The sequence below is a fragment of the Salmo trutta genome, chromosome 1 (genome assembly GCF_901001165.1).
Source record: "Salmo trutta chromosome 1, fSalTru1.1, whole genome shotgun sequence".
Taxonomy (NCBI): domain Eukaryota; kingdom Metazoa; phylum Chordata; class Actinopteri; order Salmoniformes; family Salmonidae; genus Salmo; species Salmo trutta.
Window position 1 is genome coordinate 24,971,049 of NC_042957.1, and position 17,782 is coordinate 24,988,830.

Genomic DNA, 17,782 nt, shown 5'->3' on the forward strand with positions numbered 1-17,782 from the left:
ACTGGAAACACTTATCTCCCTCACTAGCTTTAAGCACCAGCTATCAGAGCAGCTCCCAGATCACTGCACCTGTACATAGCCCATCTATAATTTAGCCCAAACTACTACCTCTTCCCCTACTTTATTTATTAATTTTATTTATTTTGCTCCTTTGCACCATATTATTTATATTTTAACTTTGAACTTTCTTCAAATAACAAATCTACCATTCCAGTGTTTTACTTGCTATACTTTATTTACTCTGCCACCATGGCCTTTTTTGCCTTTACCTCCCTTATCTCACATCATTTGCTCACATTGTATATAGTCTTATTTTTTTCTACTGTATCATTGATTGTATGTTGTTTTACTCCATGTGTAACTCTGTGTTTTTGTATGTTGTCGAACTGCTTTGCTTTATCTTGGCCAGGTCGCAATTGTAAATGAGAACTTGTTCTCAACTTGCCTACCTGGTTAAATAAAGGTGAAATAAATAAAAAAATAAAAAAACAGCCATTAAACTCTCATAATGGTGAAATCCCTGAGTGGTTTCCTTCCTCTCCAGCAACTGAGTTAGAAAGGATGCCTGTATATTTGTAGTGAATGGGTGTATTGATACACCAACCAAAGTGTAATTAATTACTTCACCATGCTCAAAGGGATATTCAATGTCTGCTTTTTACATTTTTACTCATCTATCAATAGGTGCCCTTCTTTGCGAGGCATTGGAAAATCTCCCTGTTCTTCGTGCTTCTAATTCACTGCTCGACCTTTCACTAGCGGTTCTGGGGGGGGGGGGGGCAAGTGCCCCTGTGACAACAATTTTGGACCCCCTTGTGGCCCCCCTAAATGTGGAGTATGAAATAATTTTTACATAACTAATTTTTGCTATCGTTCTTTTTTTACATCCGTTATTAGACAGTGGCAACGCGGAACATGGTCTTTTGCCTGCTGATGCCTGCAATGCGGTGAAGAAAACGATATGACAACAATAACTTCTAATGTAACTGGCCCCTCTAACAGTACAACTGGCCCCAGCTTGGCCCTCCCCAGTTGAAATGGTCTAGAACCGCCACTGCGACCACAGATAGAGAGATTAGGTATAATTCAAAAATCATGTTAAAAACTATTATTGCGCACAGAGTGAGTCCATGCAACTTATTATGTGACAGAGTTAAGCAAATGTTTACTCCTGAACTTATTATTAAGGCTTGCCATAACAAAGGGGTTGAATATTTTACTCTTTTTTTTATTATTATTAATTTGTATAAAAAATAAATAAAATGAAAACATAATTGCACTGACATTACGGGGTATTGTGTGTAGGCCAGTGACAAAAATATCTAAATGTAATCAATTTTAAATTCAGTCTATAACAACAAAATGTGGAAAAAGTTAAAGAGGTGTGAATACTTTCTGAAGACACTGTGTAAAGAAAATGATCTCTCACAAATGTTCATGTAACCAGTGTGAAATGGGTAGTTAGCGGTGTGCGCTAGTAGCATTTCAATCGGTGACATCACTAGCTCTGAGACCTTAAAGTAGTTGTTCCCCTTGCTCTGCAAGGACCACGGTTTTTGTGGGGTGATAGGTATCGATGCTTTGAGGGTGACTATAGTCGATGTGTGCAGAGGGTCCATGGTTCAAACCCAGGTTGGAGTGAGGAGAGGGACGAAACAAGACTGATGTTTACTGTATTCATGGCTCAGCCTATATAACTACTGCTGTACACACCTTTTCTGTTCATATAATGTCTATACACATCATCATAAAGTATATTTATATTCTGGACTCTGACATTGCTTGTTCTATATTTCTTAATTCCTTTCTTTTTAGGTTTTGGATTTGCATATATTCTTTTGTATTGTTAGGTGTTACTGCAATGTTGGAGCTAGGAACATAAGCATTTTGCTACACCCACAATAACAATGTGTACGCGACCAATAACATTTTATTTGATCTGTGTTGAGAAGCAGACTTGATTTACATTATAGGGTCTATCCTTTGCAGTGGTGTAAAGTACTTAAGTAAAAATACTTGAAAGTACTACCTAAGTATTTTTTTCAGGTATCTGTACTTTACTATTGATATTTTTGGCAACTTTTACTTCACTACATTCCTAAAGAAAATAATCTACTCTTTACTCCATACATTTTCCCTGACACCCAAAAGTACTCCTAACATTGACAGAAAATGGTCCAATTCACATACTTAAAGTATCAAGAGAACATCCCTGGTCATCCCTACTGCATCTGATCTGGTGGACTCACTAAACACACATGCTTTGTTTGTAAATTATGTTGGAGTGTGCCCCTGGCTATCCGTCAATAAAAAAAAACAAGAAAATTGTTCTGTCTGGTTTGCTTAATATAAGGAATTTGAAATGATTTATACTTCTACTTTGATACTTAACTACATTTTTTCAATTTCATTTACTTTTGATACTTAAGTATTATCAAAACCAAATACTTTTAGACTTTTACTCAAGTAGTATTTTACTGGCTTACTTTCACTTTTACTTGAGTCATTTTCTATAAAAAGGTATCTTTATTTTTACTCAAATATGACAATTTAGTACTTTTTCCACCACTGATCCTTTGGATATTAACTGAAGCGCAGACAGTAAAACCAATGTAACCGCTTTGGTTGTTGTGCTTCATGCCAGGATATCATTCACTAACTGCACAGTGGACAGCATTCTTTCAGAGGAGATTGACAACAGTTGAAAGGGTCATGTGAAATCGAGTGCTATTTATTGCTCCACGTGGTCTTTGCGAGAGTCATATCCATCCACTGAGGAGGACGTGCAGCATCTGTGGTGCTACAAACATAACCCAGAGGACACTGGAGATATGTTAAGATTTCCCCATACGCCACTTCACATGCTTGATTCACAAACAGACAAATAAGGGGAAACATTGAGCCATACAGTTTGCGCTGTTATAGGCCTACGCCATAAGGAGGGTTGAGTAATTCTGAGTGATACAACATTGTGAAAATGACTTACTCAGTTACATCCCAGAAGGGGATTAAGGAAGGCTCTCTCTCTTTCATTTCTTTGTCCTTATCTGCTAAGCATTCAATTGAAATTGTTTTTTCTGCATGCATGTTTTTTTTTTTTTTGGAGCAGAGTGCAGTTGGCAGAAGCCACAAGTTGTAGGCCTAGATGTGACTTCTCAGACCATGATAGCTCTGGGCAGTTTGAATAAATGTGTTTTTGTTTACTTGATGCAAGGGTTATGTTTTCAGACTCGGCTCCCTAGAGTTTAGTGCAACTTCTAAAGTATAACTTGGTTGATATGATTATTTACAAAATGTAAGAAATGGGTCAAGTGAGCTCCATGCATCCCTATTTCTACAGCCTCCTAGCAATAGCTTATATGAGCACCTATGGCACGTACCCCTCCACATCTGGCAGCTTCATGTAGCCTGCTGTCTGCTTTACATTACATTGCCTGATTAAGATGGGTGGTGCTCAATCCATTATACAATGAATAGGCTCCAGTGTGCATTCAAGTATGCGCCATAGTTTGCATACTCCACTCACTCCGAGACTAACGAACGCGAATCAAACTCTTCGACTGCAACCTGATTCACTTATTTGGATTATATGGAGAATAAGCCTGATGACGTCCTATTTTATCCCGTTATGGTTATGGATTTCAGTGGCATCCAAAGAGGAGGCTGCGAGGTTTTCTGTTTTTACACTCTAGGTGGGATGTGTTTAATTCCGTAATGAAGTCAACACATGACACTATTGTAGACGACTGAACGCAATGATTCAGCTGTGGTTGATTTACTCGCAGCGGTAGTTTGGAGGCGCCGCGCATCACCAAAGCGCTCTACTGAGAATCCCCCACCAGGACGAACAGGCTGTGAAGAAAACAGGCTGTTACACCGAGTGCACTCTCTGTCCAACGGGTGTACTATCACAAGAACACGTACAAAGTATTTGCTACAGTTGATTGTCGGTTCTTTATTTTGAATTTTGCGGGAGGCAGTTGGACAGTATTATTTTGGCGGAAAGTGAACGGAACTACCGGGGATGACTGAAGACTTGTAAAGGCAAGTCATTTCTACTAAGACTCACTCACATTGCTATTATTATTCTATATTATACTATCATTATTGTGAGTCTTTGTGGAAGACTTAGATTTATTTTCAAAACAAAAGTTGAAAAAATATTGACATGAATGTGCAATGTAGGCTATTCAGTTTGTTTCTCGTAACAATGTTGGACAGTATACAAACCTCGCTCAATGCGCTTTCAAGAAGCGGGAATGTGTTGCATCGATTTAGTCTTTATTATAGGCTACATCATTATCCCTTCTGCAGATATTTTTGGTAAATCAGTCATAGGAGAGCCAACAACGCATTGTATAGGCTACTATAGTACCAGTAGAATCCCTTCCCAATGGGCAAAAACTGGTCGACTCGACTCAACGTAATTTCAACCAAAACAATCAATGTGATGACGTTGAATCAACGTGGAGAACTGATTGGATTTACTAAAAGGTCATCATCTTAAATTCATATTGTCTATTTTTTTACCCAACTTTTAACTTAAATCCAATGACATGTGGCATGTTTTGTTTATTTCACTTGAATACACGTTAATTGAAAACGCAACCAAATGTAAATCAAAACTTGACATTGAACTGAAGTCTGTGCCCAGTGGGTTGTGATTTATGTAATCATGCATATGTTAATGAAATCATGAATAGAGGAGTAAGGCTGATAATGGATACCACTGAATTATACCAGTTTATTTTTCTTGTAAAGTCGATGGGGTTAGGACGGTTAATAGCCTATTCATAAACTCCTCATTAATATATTTACAACTTTCTGTAATGGATTTCTAATTAGTTCAAAAAACTTAATATAATCAATTATACAACAAACAGCATTTATGAGTCCACAGATGCTTATCCTGCATTGCACGCTGGGGGTATAGTGCATTCAAAATAAGCAGAGTACAAATTATACAGTGACATTCAGAGGTCTCTATTTTTTCACGGGACCTCCTATGTGTCCACGAAAACAATTTCTGGGCCTAATAGTAAACATGTAATTTAACGGTAAAAAAGTTTTACCTTTTTCATGTGGCATGAACACAACCAGTTATGATGTTTTCATCTGATTGTCAAATAAATCACTTCAAGAAGTAAGTTACCTGGGCATGTTCCGCCACTCCAAAACAATTCCAGAATCCAAACAGTGCACTGTGCACCTGTGTAACCGATGTGAAATTGATAGTTAGTTAGCGGTGGTGCGCGCTAATAGCGTTTCAATCTGGTGACGTCACTCGCTCTGAGACCTGAATTAGTTATTCCCCTTCCTTTGCAAGGGCCGCGGCTTTTGTTGGTGTGTGCAGAGGGTCCCTGGTTCAAGCCCAGTTTGGGGCGAGGAGAGGGACGGAAGCTATACTGTTACACCTGTCATTTGTTGACTGGAGAGACATCTGTTACAAAACACCAAAACGTGTAATAACATTCTGCGATTGTCATTAGGTCTACACTCAAATTAATTGATCTGTCTTGCTGACAAAATTACCTTTTTTTTGTAGAAAGAAAAGTGGGTACACCTGAAAATCCATGTGCAGCATCACAACAAAAATATTCCCCCTACACATTAGCACCGTATTCGGTTGTCTATCTACGTCCGATTCTGATAACACTCGGCAAAGGCACAAATTGGCAAAATCCAACACATGCCACACACCACAACATATTCCAGCAGATGAGTCGTAGTGGTGCGGATTGCCTCTCATTGAAATTAATTTCCGCCAGAACGCATACAGTTTGACACAGTTGGTGTACAAGGCTTAAGCCTCATGTCCACCAGATGTGTTAAACTCTGTGTTCAGATGGAAGTCATTCATTGTCAATGGAGCAGTCCGCAAAGCTGTGTTGGGGATGCCGCACTAGGCTGCGGTGCGTTGTGTACCGCATGCGTTCAATATTTTAAATGTGTGCGTCGCTTTACCGTGCAGTGGTACAAACGGAAGTTCATAAACAGTCAAGCTAGTTAACTATCTAACTACAAAGCTAACCACTTTGCTAGATAGTTTAGCTAAGAAATTACCAGCACATAGCTTCCACTTTCCAGCTAATTATTTAACAATCAACTGACCATGTAATCCAATCGTATTGGCGATGTGTCTCCATGCAGTATTTTTAGCATAGCGGTCCCGATAGCAATCTGCGCTTTGGTCGAACACGGAAGGAAACCCAGAGACGGCGAAAACAACCTTCTCCATTCTGCAGCCTTGCGAAGCACATGTGCATTAAGTATCGAAAATGCGGACTAGACACCAAATGTGCAATGGAAAACACATGCGCGTCTGGTGTACATAATGCGTTACGACGCGTGCACACAGGTTATTGCTGTACGGTACATTTTACGTAGTGTTATATATAATGCATGCATTCATAATACATTGCAGGTGGAAGACCTACTCTTAAAGTAGCTGTATGATGTCTGCTGTGCACATATGACTCTGGAGGGAAAGTTGATGCAGAACTGCAGCATCATATTTGGAGATAATCAAAACAGCACTATATATACAGGATCAGTCAAAAGTTTGGACGCAACTACTTATTCACAGGTTTTTCTTTATTTTTACTATTTTCTACATTGTAAAATAATAGTGAAGTTATCAAAGCTATGAAATAACACATATGGAATCACAGTAAGCAAAAAAGTGTTAAAGGCAAAGGCTGGCTACTTTGAAAAATCTTACATTTCAAATATATTTTGTTTTTGTTTACTACATGATCCCATATGTGTTACTTCATGGTTTTGATGGCTTCACCACTATTCTACAATGTAGAAAATAGTACAAATAAAGAAAAACCCTTGAATGAGTTGGTGTGTCCAAACTTTTGACTGGTACTGTATATCAGCTGTGGCCACAGACACAAATCTGATTAAATATGCTCATTTGTTTATTTTCAGGAAATAGCTGGTCCATGGAAGTTGCATTGTTTGTAACAATATAGTAATAGTGAGATGTGGATATATTATCTTTACATATTTTAAAGGTCTTTATCTCAATATCAAATCACTTCTGGGTAACAATTCAATACCTTACCTTGATTGTCTTCCATTAAAATGGTCAAAAAGAAAAACAATTTACTTCTTAGCAAAGAGACATTTCTCAAGCACAAATTTTTGCTCGGATTTTCTTGGAGTGGTCTTAATGTGGAGGGTAAAACTCTTTCTTATTGGTCTATTAACTGATTTATTGTCCTGTGATGTCACCAGGCAGGCCGAAACTTCATCCCACCAAAACAGGCTGAAATTTCAGGCGGTCTTTTCAAACAGCTATTACACAGAAAGGGCATAAAAAAACATTTTCATAAGGTCACAGTATTATTCCTACCTCATAGTGTGGAAATATATTTAAAACACAGGACAATTACATTTGTGACTGCACAACATTTCATTTCCAATGCAATTGCTCCAGCGAAGGGTCCAGTGAACTTGAATCAAATATCCTATTTGCATATCAAACACATTTCTCACTCTTGTGGCTGGTGGCACTTTAAATGTAGAGGACAGGCTCATAGTAATGTCTGGAACAGAATAAAGGGAATGGTATCAAACATCTGGTTTTCCATGTGTTTGATACAATTCCATTTACTCCATTCCATCCATTATTATGATCCATCCTCCCCTCACCAGCCTCCTCTGATGTCTCCCCTGTGTTTAGTTCTGCCCTTTATGTACACCTGCAAAAGCACCAAAGGGAAGGTGGAAGTGTAGTCATTGTACTTTCAGATTGCTGCATCAGTCACAGTAAACATTCAGAAACGTCATGTTCTGAAGTCTTCCTCATTCAAATGGAGCCCTATCAGGTATGTTTCTCCTCTTGTTGTTCTTGTCGAAAGACCAAGTTGTAGATAATCGATGATAATCCATCTCCACAGAGGATCATTAGACGAGACGTCGTTAGACCACAATATCAAGTTGATTGGGTTTCTGCTGCTATGGTGTCCTCAATCAAACTGCACAGAGACTCCTTCTGAAAAATCTTGCATTGAAATCCATAATCCCTGTGGCAACTTGCCCCCACACTCTATCTCTAACCTCTATATAAAAGCTCCCATCTGCAGTAGTTTAGCAGTCAAAGTTGTCAACAGTATGCATGCTGTGGACGGCTATAGATGTTTGTCCCCATAGACAGCAACCTGGTCTCAGAACATTTCGTATTATTCTGTAAGTAAATCCAAGACACTCCATTTAGTACGATATGTCACGTTTGGTATGGGTACATAAGACAGATGGTTACTTAAATGGTGTGTCTCGGATGTACTTTGAGAATTCTGATGTATGACAGAATTCTCAAAGTACATCACAGTCAATACTTCATCATGCAATTCACTGGGTTTGATTAAACGTCAAGCATACAGTCCTGATTATTTTGTTGAATACCAACAATCACCTGTAACTTCAGCTCAAGAGATGTATTATTCCCCTGAAGAATTATGTATTTGCTGTCATAGTGAATGTGTCACTAATTTGGGGGATTTTGCTAGATTCTGCTACCACTTTTCAAGGTCATGTACAGTTCTTTATCTTTATGTTTTCTCCTTTGAATATGTTCATTGGAATTTCTTCCTTAACATTGCGAACTATAGTAGAAGTCCTGCTGTTCAGAGTCAGACTCTTCTGGCATGGACTGCTCATCAATTTTTCAAATAAACCTACATTTTCCAAGTACCATATTATACATAATATACTGTATGTGTGGTACTGTATATCAAACTCCCCAGTCCACACACACAGTGCCTAGTGAAAGTCTACACACCCTTTGTACACATCCCTTTCTAATTCATTATATTGTGTGGTGTTTTGTGGTGTCCCTTGTCAGAAATACTCAAGTTGTAGGACCTGCCAGTGTTTTACTCTTGATTGGCAGACGGTAGGCAGACTTTTTTGGTTGGGGAAAGTCATGATAATCTGCTACTGGTAGTAACCCCTAAAGGTGCTCCTGAAATTAAATATAGCAAATAACTTTAGGCAGGTGCTCCCACCCCCTGCAGGCTACTGTGGCTGACTTGAATCTGGAATGCATTTGCACACTGCCTGCCTTCCAAGGACACCTACAGCACCCAATGTCACAAACTTCTGTTAGTTTTAGTACTCTGAAGAACATTTGGTCTTGTTTTACATGGAGAGTCTGGTACCTAGGCTTAGGCAATAATTGCATCAAAACTGCACTACTGGAAACCTAGAGCATAGAAAAAATAATATTCTACTCACATCTTCTTTGAGAGAAAATGTCAGACTTATTCTTTTTCTGTTTCAGATTTTAGACTTTGTTGAAGGGCTTTGAAAACAAACAAACTATTGTGGGGTGTGTAATATTGTTTCAACACGTCGAGGGAAAGATTTGCTTGCACCTGGCCTTCAGAGTTAAAGCAAAAGTTGACATTTTTTCATGTCTGACTTGTAAATGGAGGTATGCTTTCTGAGGTGAATTAGATTTTGAAGGCAGAAGTGCCACTAAGTGTAACGTCTGCTTCCAACTCACACCCTCAAACACATAGATCCCCTGAACGCAGCTCACTCTCCAGATCCCAATCACCTGAATTCTGATCACCTGTTCACACACCTGTATGTCATTTACACACACTATTTAGTTCAGTTCATTGCACCCCATCATTGTGAGGTATTGTTTGTTTTGTTACATGTACTACTCGGAGCGCTGGTCATTTCCAAATTAGTATCGTAGTTTTTGGCCATCCTCACTAACAATGCCTTTTTGCCTATTCCCTGCCTGTTCTGTTACTGTTTTGGACCCCCTGTGTATGACCTTCTGCCTGCCCCTGGACCCAGCTACCTGCCTCCTCCTGTGGTCCTTTGCTAATAAACACCTGCTGCGCCCTGCGCTTGAAACCAGAACTCTGTCTCACATCATGTTCATTACACTCAGAATTGCCTGGCTGGCTGCTCGTTCTCTTAGCTGAGCCACACTTTAGAGGTTGGGGGTGTCTGCCATAGGATTCACTGCACCGATTCTGGCCACAACAAACAAACTCCCCAGTCCACACATACAGTGCCTAGTGAAAGTCTACACACCGCATGCACAGTCATCACATTTTGCTGCATTAAAATTAAATAAATTTTTTATCCCTACCGATTTACATAACCCTGTATTGTGGTGGCAGCATCATGTTACGGGTATATGCTTGTCACTGTCAGGATCTGGGGAGTTTGTCAGGATATAAATATGGAAGGAACAAAGCTCAGATAAAAAGTTAGTGGAAACCCTGCCTCAGTCTTCTAAATACCTAACCCTGGGATAGAGTTTCATTTTTCACCGGGTCAATTAAACAGATTTTAATGGCAGAGACACACCAGAATGGCTTTCCAATAGGTTTTGAGGGTTTCTGAATGTTCCAGTCTCAGTCCTGACTCAGTCCTGACTTAAATCTGACTGAAATTCAGAGATAACTCAAGAAATCTGTAATACATTTTATGTTTTTGCAGGTGATTAAGATGTTTGGTGAAGTATTTCTCAAGTGAAACAATGTGCATGAAAACGAGGCACCTCTCATTGAATGACAACAAACACTTAATTGAAGAATCCCTACTGTTGCCCAATCACCGACGAAGGGGCTTAGACTTCCACTACCGAACTTTGGCTTGCCTCCAGAACATTTTTTGTGTGCACAAACCGCTGAAAAAACCCTTATGGAAGACCAAAACGAAGACCAAAATGTCGTCATAATATATGCAGTAACTGTTTTTGATGAAAGCATGCGGGCGCCTTAAGGGCTACAGTGTGCCTCCTTGCTGAAGGCCCTACTGGCCAGCAGAAAGGGATTTCACTAAAGGATTATAGTGTTTGATTGTGTGTGTATCTGTGTATCTCTGCGTGTGTGTATCTGTGTGTGTGTGCGTGTTTGTGTGCTTGTTAAAAGGATGACTCACGAGTCCCAGCAGTGAGTCCCTGTATGACCACCAGAAAATTGGGATTCTTTGTTTTCAGAAATTACTGTGTTTGTGTGTGTGCATGTGTGTGTGATCTTTTGTCTGGTTTGTGAGTATTTCTGTGTAGTTTCTGCCTTTGAACTCAAAACAGTGTGACTAAAACACTAAAGAACATTGAAATGGTACCATTGGTCTCTCTGTAAAGTTATGTGCTTCTTCTCACGATAAATCTAGTAGTGATTTCCAGTCATCGCCCCCCCCCACACACACACATAAATCCCCCTCCCAATCCACTGAACAAGCTAAGTTATGTGTGCCTGTAGGTTACTCCTTTGCCTCGTGCAAAATTTGGTCATGCAGAAACGAGAGACCAAATGTGTGACTTTTTATGAAACTTTGGGAATAGTTGGCCAAGGAAACATTTCTGGTTGGTCTCAGGGAATGTACAAAAGTAAGGAAGGAAGACTTTGAAAATTGAATTGAGAGAAGTAGCAGAAAATATGTTGAATGAGCAACTAATAAGCATGGAGCGCCTCACACGTTTAACGAAATTATGTTATATCATTCAGTCTAATATGGCTATTTACTTACTTTGTAGATCTTCATCAGAAGCAGCTTTTTGTAGGTAGTTAACTGCCCTCTCTCCAAGTTTAGCTGGAATTTAAACCAAAAGGATTTGACAGTGATTGGTTGACGAAATGACATTGGCCTACGTCTCACCTTAAGCTGCGCTGAATATCAGATCTCAACAACGATTGGATAAGTGTTTAACATCTCCAGTACCACATCCTTTTGATATACTGTAAATCTTGTCAAAAGCGCAACATGACTGCAAAAAGAGACAAGATGACGAGTTGCTCATGCTTCCGCCCTAACAATGGGAGTTGTTATCCCAAAGGCGGGAAGGCAGTCGACCAGCTTAGGTCCAAAATAAGCCAGTTCAAATGCATTGGGCTTATTTTGGACAGGTTTCGCCTCTTCCTCTTTGCTGGAATGTCAGACTGAAATATGGAACAAATCAACCTTTTTGTTGTTGTTTGAATTTGTTGATCAAATGCGGGACGTGGTCACCCTAGGTGAGATGGTGCAGTGTGTGGAGGGAGAGATAGCCAAGGACAGTAAGCAGGAAACTAGACTGAACGCCATGGTGACTAATCTGAGATTTATTCTTCATGGCCAAGTGTTTGATTAAATTCTCTATCTTATCGCTGTCTTCCATTAGAGGCAATATACAGCACTGAACATTATGGAGGTACAGACTGATAATTCAAGACATGATTGAGTTTTACAAATGCAGTGATAGAATGTGAGCTAGTAATCAGGTGTGTTACTGCTTTTTCTTTTTTGTTTTGGCTCCCCAGGAAGCGGCTGACACTCCTAATCATGGCTCTGATAGGAAATTACACCTCAGCTCGCCCCGATTATGTCCCCCATTACCTCCTGGCGGGCGACCCTTTCGCCTCCAAGCTGTCCAAGGAGGCCGACATTGTGGCTGCTTTCTACATCTGCATCATAGGTAAGTGTCAATAAAGTACAGGGTTAGTAGACTCATCAATAGATTAGATTAGAGACATAGCCTAACCATTCTTCACCTCAAGGAGAGCAATTCTGATTCGATTATGTTTGCAATCAATTGTGATTCATCAAGGTTGTCCATTGTGTACCGATGTAGGATCTTAATTTGATCACCCTGTTGCAGGACACCTTTCCATTTTAAACTTGTAGTGTATTTGAGGTATAAAAAGGCTTCGAAAGTTTGACATTTTCCACTTGATTTTCCCTTATGAAAAATGTATCAACCGCTACAAAAATGTCCATTCATTATAATCCACATAATAATTCAAATTTTCCTGCTAAGAGACTGGCTCAAATTAAGATCCTACATCCAGTGCTTGACTTGGGCAGGAGCTCACCAGAGCTGAATACTGTTTAAGCTCCTCTTCCTCCTATAGAAGAGAATATTAGCTCAAAAGTATTCTGGAGCTCCTGCACCTAGATATAAACAGTATCGGCACCCAAAATGAGTACCGGCACCTATTTCAGTCCAAGTCAAGCACTGTCTATGTCTGTAAGACATTGTAGATTCAAAATGTATTTGAAAAGGGATAGAAGGTTATTTTCTTTTCGAATGTAGAAGATCCTATATTCAGTAGCTTTTCAGCTTTGCTTCAATTGATAGCAATAATCTGGTTGTAATGATTCCACATACTTTTCCATCACTCATTGCACCTTTTCAAAGACGATAGATTTAATTTATAAACGTACCCCTCTCCTCCTCTATCAATTTTTGTGTGGACCAAAGGGAGATGTTACGTGGACAACATGAAGAGTACTGTAGCTGTTGCCTACGTTACAGAGAATGTGGATAAAATAGACATATACTTTATAACCTGCTATTATCAGCTATATGGCACATTGACATGAAAGGGACTTTAACTTCTATGGGCTACGTGGGACGCTAGCGTCCACCTGCAGGACACACTATTCAACAGCCAGTGAAATAGCATGGCGCGAAATACAAAACAGCAAAAATCTCAAAATTTCATTTCCTCAAACAATCAACTATTTTACACCATTTTAAAGATAAACTTCTCGTTAATCTTACCACATTGTCAGATTTCAAAAAGGCTTTACGGCGAAAGCATAAAATTAGATTATGTTAGGACATAAACTTCACAAGAAAAACCACACAGCCATTTTCCAAGCAAGGACATGCATCACAAAAAAACTAAAATACAGCTAAAATATTCACTAACCTTTGATGATCTTCATCAGATGGCACTCATAGGACTTCATGTTACACAATACATGTATGTTTTGCTCGATAAAGTTCATATTTATACCCAAAAATCCCATTTTACATTTGCACGTGATGTTCAGAAAATGTATTCCCACCAAAACCCCCGGTGAATGAGCACATCAATTTACAAAAATACTCATCATATAAACGTTGATAAAATTTACAACAGTTATTGAAAGAATTATAGATATACTTCTCCTTAATGGAACCGCTGTGTCAGATTTTAAAATAGCTTTACGGAGAAAGCACATTTTTCAATATTCTGAGTACATAGCTCAGCCATCAACGCAAGCTATACAGATACCCGCCAAGTTCTGGGGTCAACTAAACTCAGAATTAAACTCAAAACTCAATATTATAAATATTCTCTTACCTTTGCTGATCTTCATCAGAATGCACTCCCAGGACTCCTACTTCCACAAGAAATGTTATTTTTGTTCGAAATACTCCATATTTATGTCCAAATACCTCCATTTTGTTCGTGCGTTCAGATCACTATCCAAAGGCATAACGCGCGAGCGTAAATCCAGAAACGAAAAGTCAAATAGTTCCATTACCGTTCGTAGAAACATGTCAAACGTTGTTTACAATCAATCCTTAGGGTCTTTTTAACATAAAACGTCTAATATTCCAACCGGACAATAGCGTATTCATTACAGAGGAAAAAGAAGGAGTGGCGCGCCAAACGTGCCTGCGCAGTAAACAACTCACTGGTCCCAGGCAGTCCACTCATTGACTGAGCTCCTATTTTCTGCCCAGTAACAGGAGAAGGATGAAACACGTTTCTAAAGGCTGTTGACAGCCAATGGAAGCCTTAGGAAGTGCAACGTGACCCCACAGACACTGTAGTTTCGATAGGGATTCAAAAGAAGAACTACAATTCTCAGATTTCCCACTTCCTGGTTGGAATTTTCTCAGGTTTTTGCCTGCCATATGAGTTCTGTTATACTCACAGACATCATTCAAACAGTTTTAGAAACTTCAGAGTGTTTACAAATCTACTAATAATATGCAAATATTTGACTCTGGGCCCGAGTATTAGGCAGTTGAAAATACTGCTCCCTATACCTTAAAAAGTTAATAGAACACTCAAGAGGTGGCTGTGTATCAGCAGTTAACAACATGCAGTTAGAAAGAGATGCCCGTCTCCTTATATACAGACAGACTCCCCACTGGAAACCACTGTGTTTCTCCTCTAAAGGGTACAGTAGTAATTACAGGTTATTTTGTTGGCTAAGTTGTCTAGGTTGGCTAGGTTGCCTTGGAAACAAATGGAAACCCTCTTCTTCGAAGCCAACTAAAACGATTAAAATGAAATGTTGACAGCAACGTATCACACAAATGGTGATGGTTAGTGGTTAGTCTATTAACAGGTTAAATGAATTCTAATGTGCCGCCGCCTTTCTATAAATGTTCTCACATCAAGAAAGGTTTGAAAGTTAATGCTAATTAACACAGTTACAGGACATACTGTACACAAACTGATCTATGACAGCCTCCAGACATATTGACTATGGGCTACTGAGTTGTAAAGGCCACTATTTGGTCTGCCAGACTGCACGGGGCATAGGGGAATGCTGTTAAAGGCTGTTCAGAAGCCAGACTGCACGGGGCATAGGAGACTCCTGTTAGAGGCTGTTCAGAAGCCAGACTACACGGGGCATAGGGGACTGCTGTTAGAGGCTGTTCAGAAGCCAGACTGCACGGGGCATAGGAGACTCCTGTTAGAGGCTGTTCAGAAGCCAGACTGCACAGGGCATAGGAGACTCCTGTTAGAGTCTGTTCAGAAGCCAGACTGCACGGGGCTTAGGAGACTCCTGTTAGAGGCTGTTCAGAAGCCAGACTGCACGGGGCATAGGAGACTCCTGTTAGAGACTGTTCAGAAGCTCTCTGTTGATACTGTTCTGGCATCCTGATTGGTCAACAGCTCTGATGAGCTTTCATTGTGGGATATCATGCTATATGACCACCAGGTTGTTTGATCTATCCGTCAATCAAGAATGTTCTTCTATCAACCAATGTTAATCAACATACATTATTGTGGTCATTCAAGTACATAACACTTAAATGAAACCTTAGGAATTTGAATGTTATGATATAAAATGTATTCGAAGGATGTGCTTAGATCGATTATCAACAGATTGATTTAGGAGAGGAAGGTACTGCGATACGGAGTGATGTTGCTTAACATCAAAGCCGAATACATCCTACTTTGAAAATGCATTTTAATGTAGACATTGCTTTAGCTACTGGATGGAAAAATGTGAATTCAGGGATAAAGTTCCATCTTTTTACTGTTGAGGTTTTCTGCTGTATCCACCTCATTTCTGCATGCTTTCAAAACACGGAAGCCAAATGAGGAAAATATGGAGACAACTTCCTCTGTGCTTGTGCATTATCATAACTCATATGCGCGCCACTTGAAATCCCTGCAATAGCATTATTCTGTTAGCTGCTACATCCTGTCAAAATAGCAGTAGTGGTGCGTGGGTAAAATCACTGGGGAAGCCATGCTAGAAAAAATATCCATATTGCAACCTATGTGTTGTGATTTAAATATATATATATATATTTAACTTTTATTTAACTAGGCAAGTCAGTTAAGAACAAATTCTTATTTACAATGACGGCCTACCCCGGCCAAACTCTAACCCGGATGACGCTGGTCCACCGCCCTATGGGACTCCCAATGATGGCTGGTTTTGATACAGCCTGGAATCAAACCAGGGTCTGTAGTGACGCCACTAGCACTGAGATGCAGTGCCTTAGACCGCTGCGCCACTCTGGAGTTGTTTGCTCTATAACCTGTTAGTTCATATGTCTTGCGATTGTGACATATAGGCCCAAGGCCGAGACAATAAGAAGACACAGTGGCAGAATAAATTCAACCACACCTTCGTTTCATCACAAAACCGGAGATAAACCTCTGTCCACAAGCACATTGCATGTAACAAACAGTTACATGACCTGCAGCATTGTTAAGCAAGTTAATGTTCATGACATTTTCGTACCACTAAACAACCATTGATTTAGAACCACAATGAGTTACCGCAAGTCGCAAATAAAACAGGAGCTGTTATTTCAACTTCAACATGATCAAATCACCTATGCTTAGTCTAATACCGGTACAACTAAAACATACAAAAAACAATTTGGTCCAATTAATGTAAGCTAAATATGATGTGGCTGTGCATGGTTCTGATTTCTGTGTGTGTGTGTGTGTGTGTGTTAAATCAAATCAAACTTTGTCACATGCGCCTAATACAACAAGTGTAGACATTACCGTGAAATGCTTACTTACAAGCCCTCAACCAACAGTGCAGTTCAAGAATAGTTAAGAAAATATTTACCAAGTAGACTAAAGTAAAAAATAATAATAAAAAGTAACACAATAAGAATAACAATTATGAGGCTATATACAGGGGACACCGGTACCGAGTCAGTGTGCGGGGTACAGGTTAGTTGAGGTAATTTGTACATGTAAGTAGGGGTGAAGTGACAATGCATAGATAATAAACAGGGAGGAGGGGGGGTCAATGTAAATTGTCCGGAGACTATTTTATTAATTGTTCAGCAGTCTTATGGCTTGGGGGTAGAAGCTGTTGAGGAGCCTTTTGGTCCTAGACTTGGCGCTCCGATACCGCTTGCCGTGCGATAGCAGAAAAAACAGTCTGGAGTCTCTGACAATTTTATGGGCTTTCTTCTGACACCACCTATTATATAGGTCCTGGATGACAGGAAGCTTGGCCCCAGTGATGTACTGGGCCGTTTGCACTACCCTCTGTAGTGCCTTACGGTCAGATGCCAAGCAGTTGCCATACCAGGCGGTGATGCAACCGGTCAGGATGCTCTCAATGGTGCAGCTGTAGAACCGTTTGAGGATCTGGGGATCCATGCCAAATCTTTTCATTCTCTTGAGGGGGGAAAAGGTTTTGTCATGCCCTCTTCACGACTGTCTTGGTATGTTTGGACCATGGTAGTTGGTTGGTGATGTGGACACCAAGTACTTGAAACTCTTGACCCGCTCCAATACAGCCCCGATGTTAGGGGGCCTGTTCGGCC

At 39.9% G+C, this 17,782-nt stretch overlaps 1 protein-coding gene across 1 annotated transcript in view; it reads left to right on the forward strand.

The window, feature by feature from the left end:
* Nucleotides 1-3,709: 3,709 nt before the first annotated feature.
* Nucleotides 3,710-17,782, forward strand: part of LOC115192088 (opsin-5-like) — a 41,610-nt gene continuing 27,537 nt past the window's right edge. The window contains exons 1-2 of the mRNA XM_029750209.1: nt 3,710-4,044; nt 12,282-12,436. Coding sequence (XP_029606069.1) covers nt 12,304-12,436 — 133 coding nt within the window. The 5' untranslated portion in view covers nt 3,710-4,044; nt 12,282-12,303. The remainder of the gene's footprint in view (nt 4,045-12,281; nt 12,437-17,782) is intronic.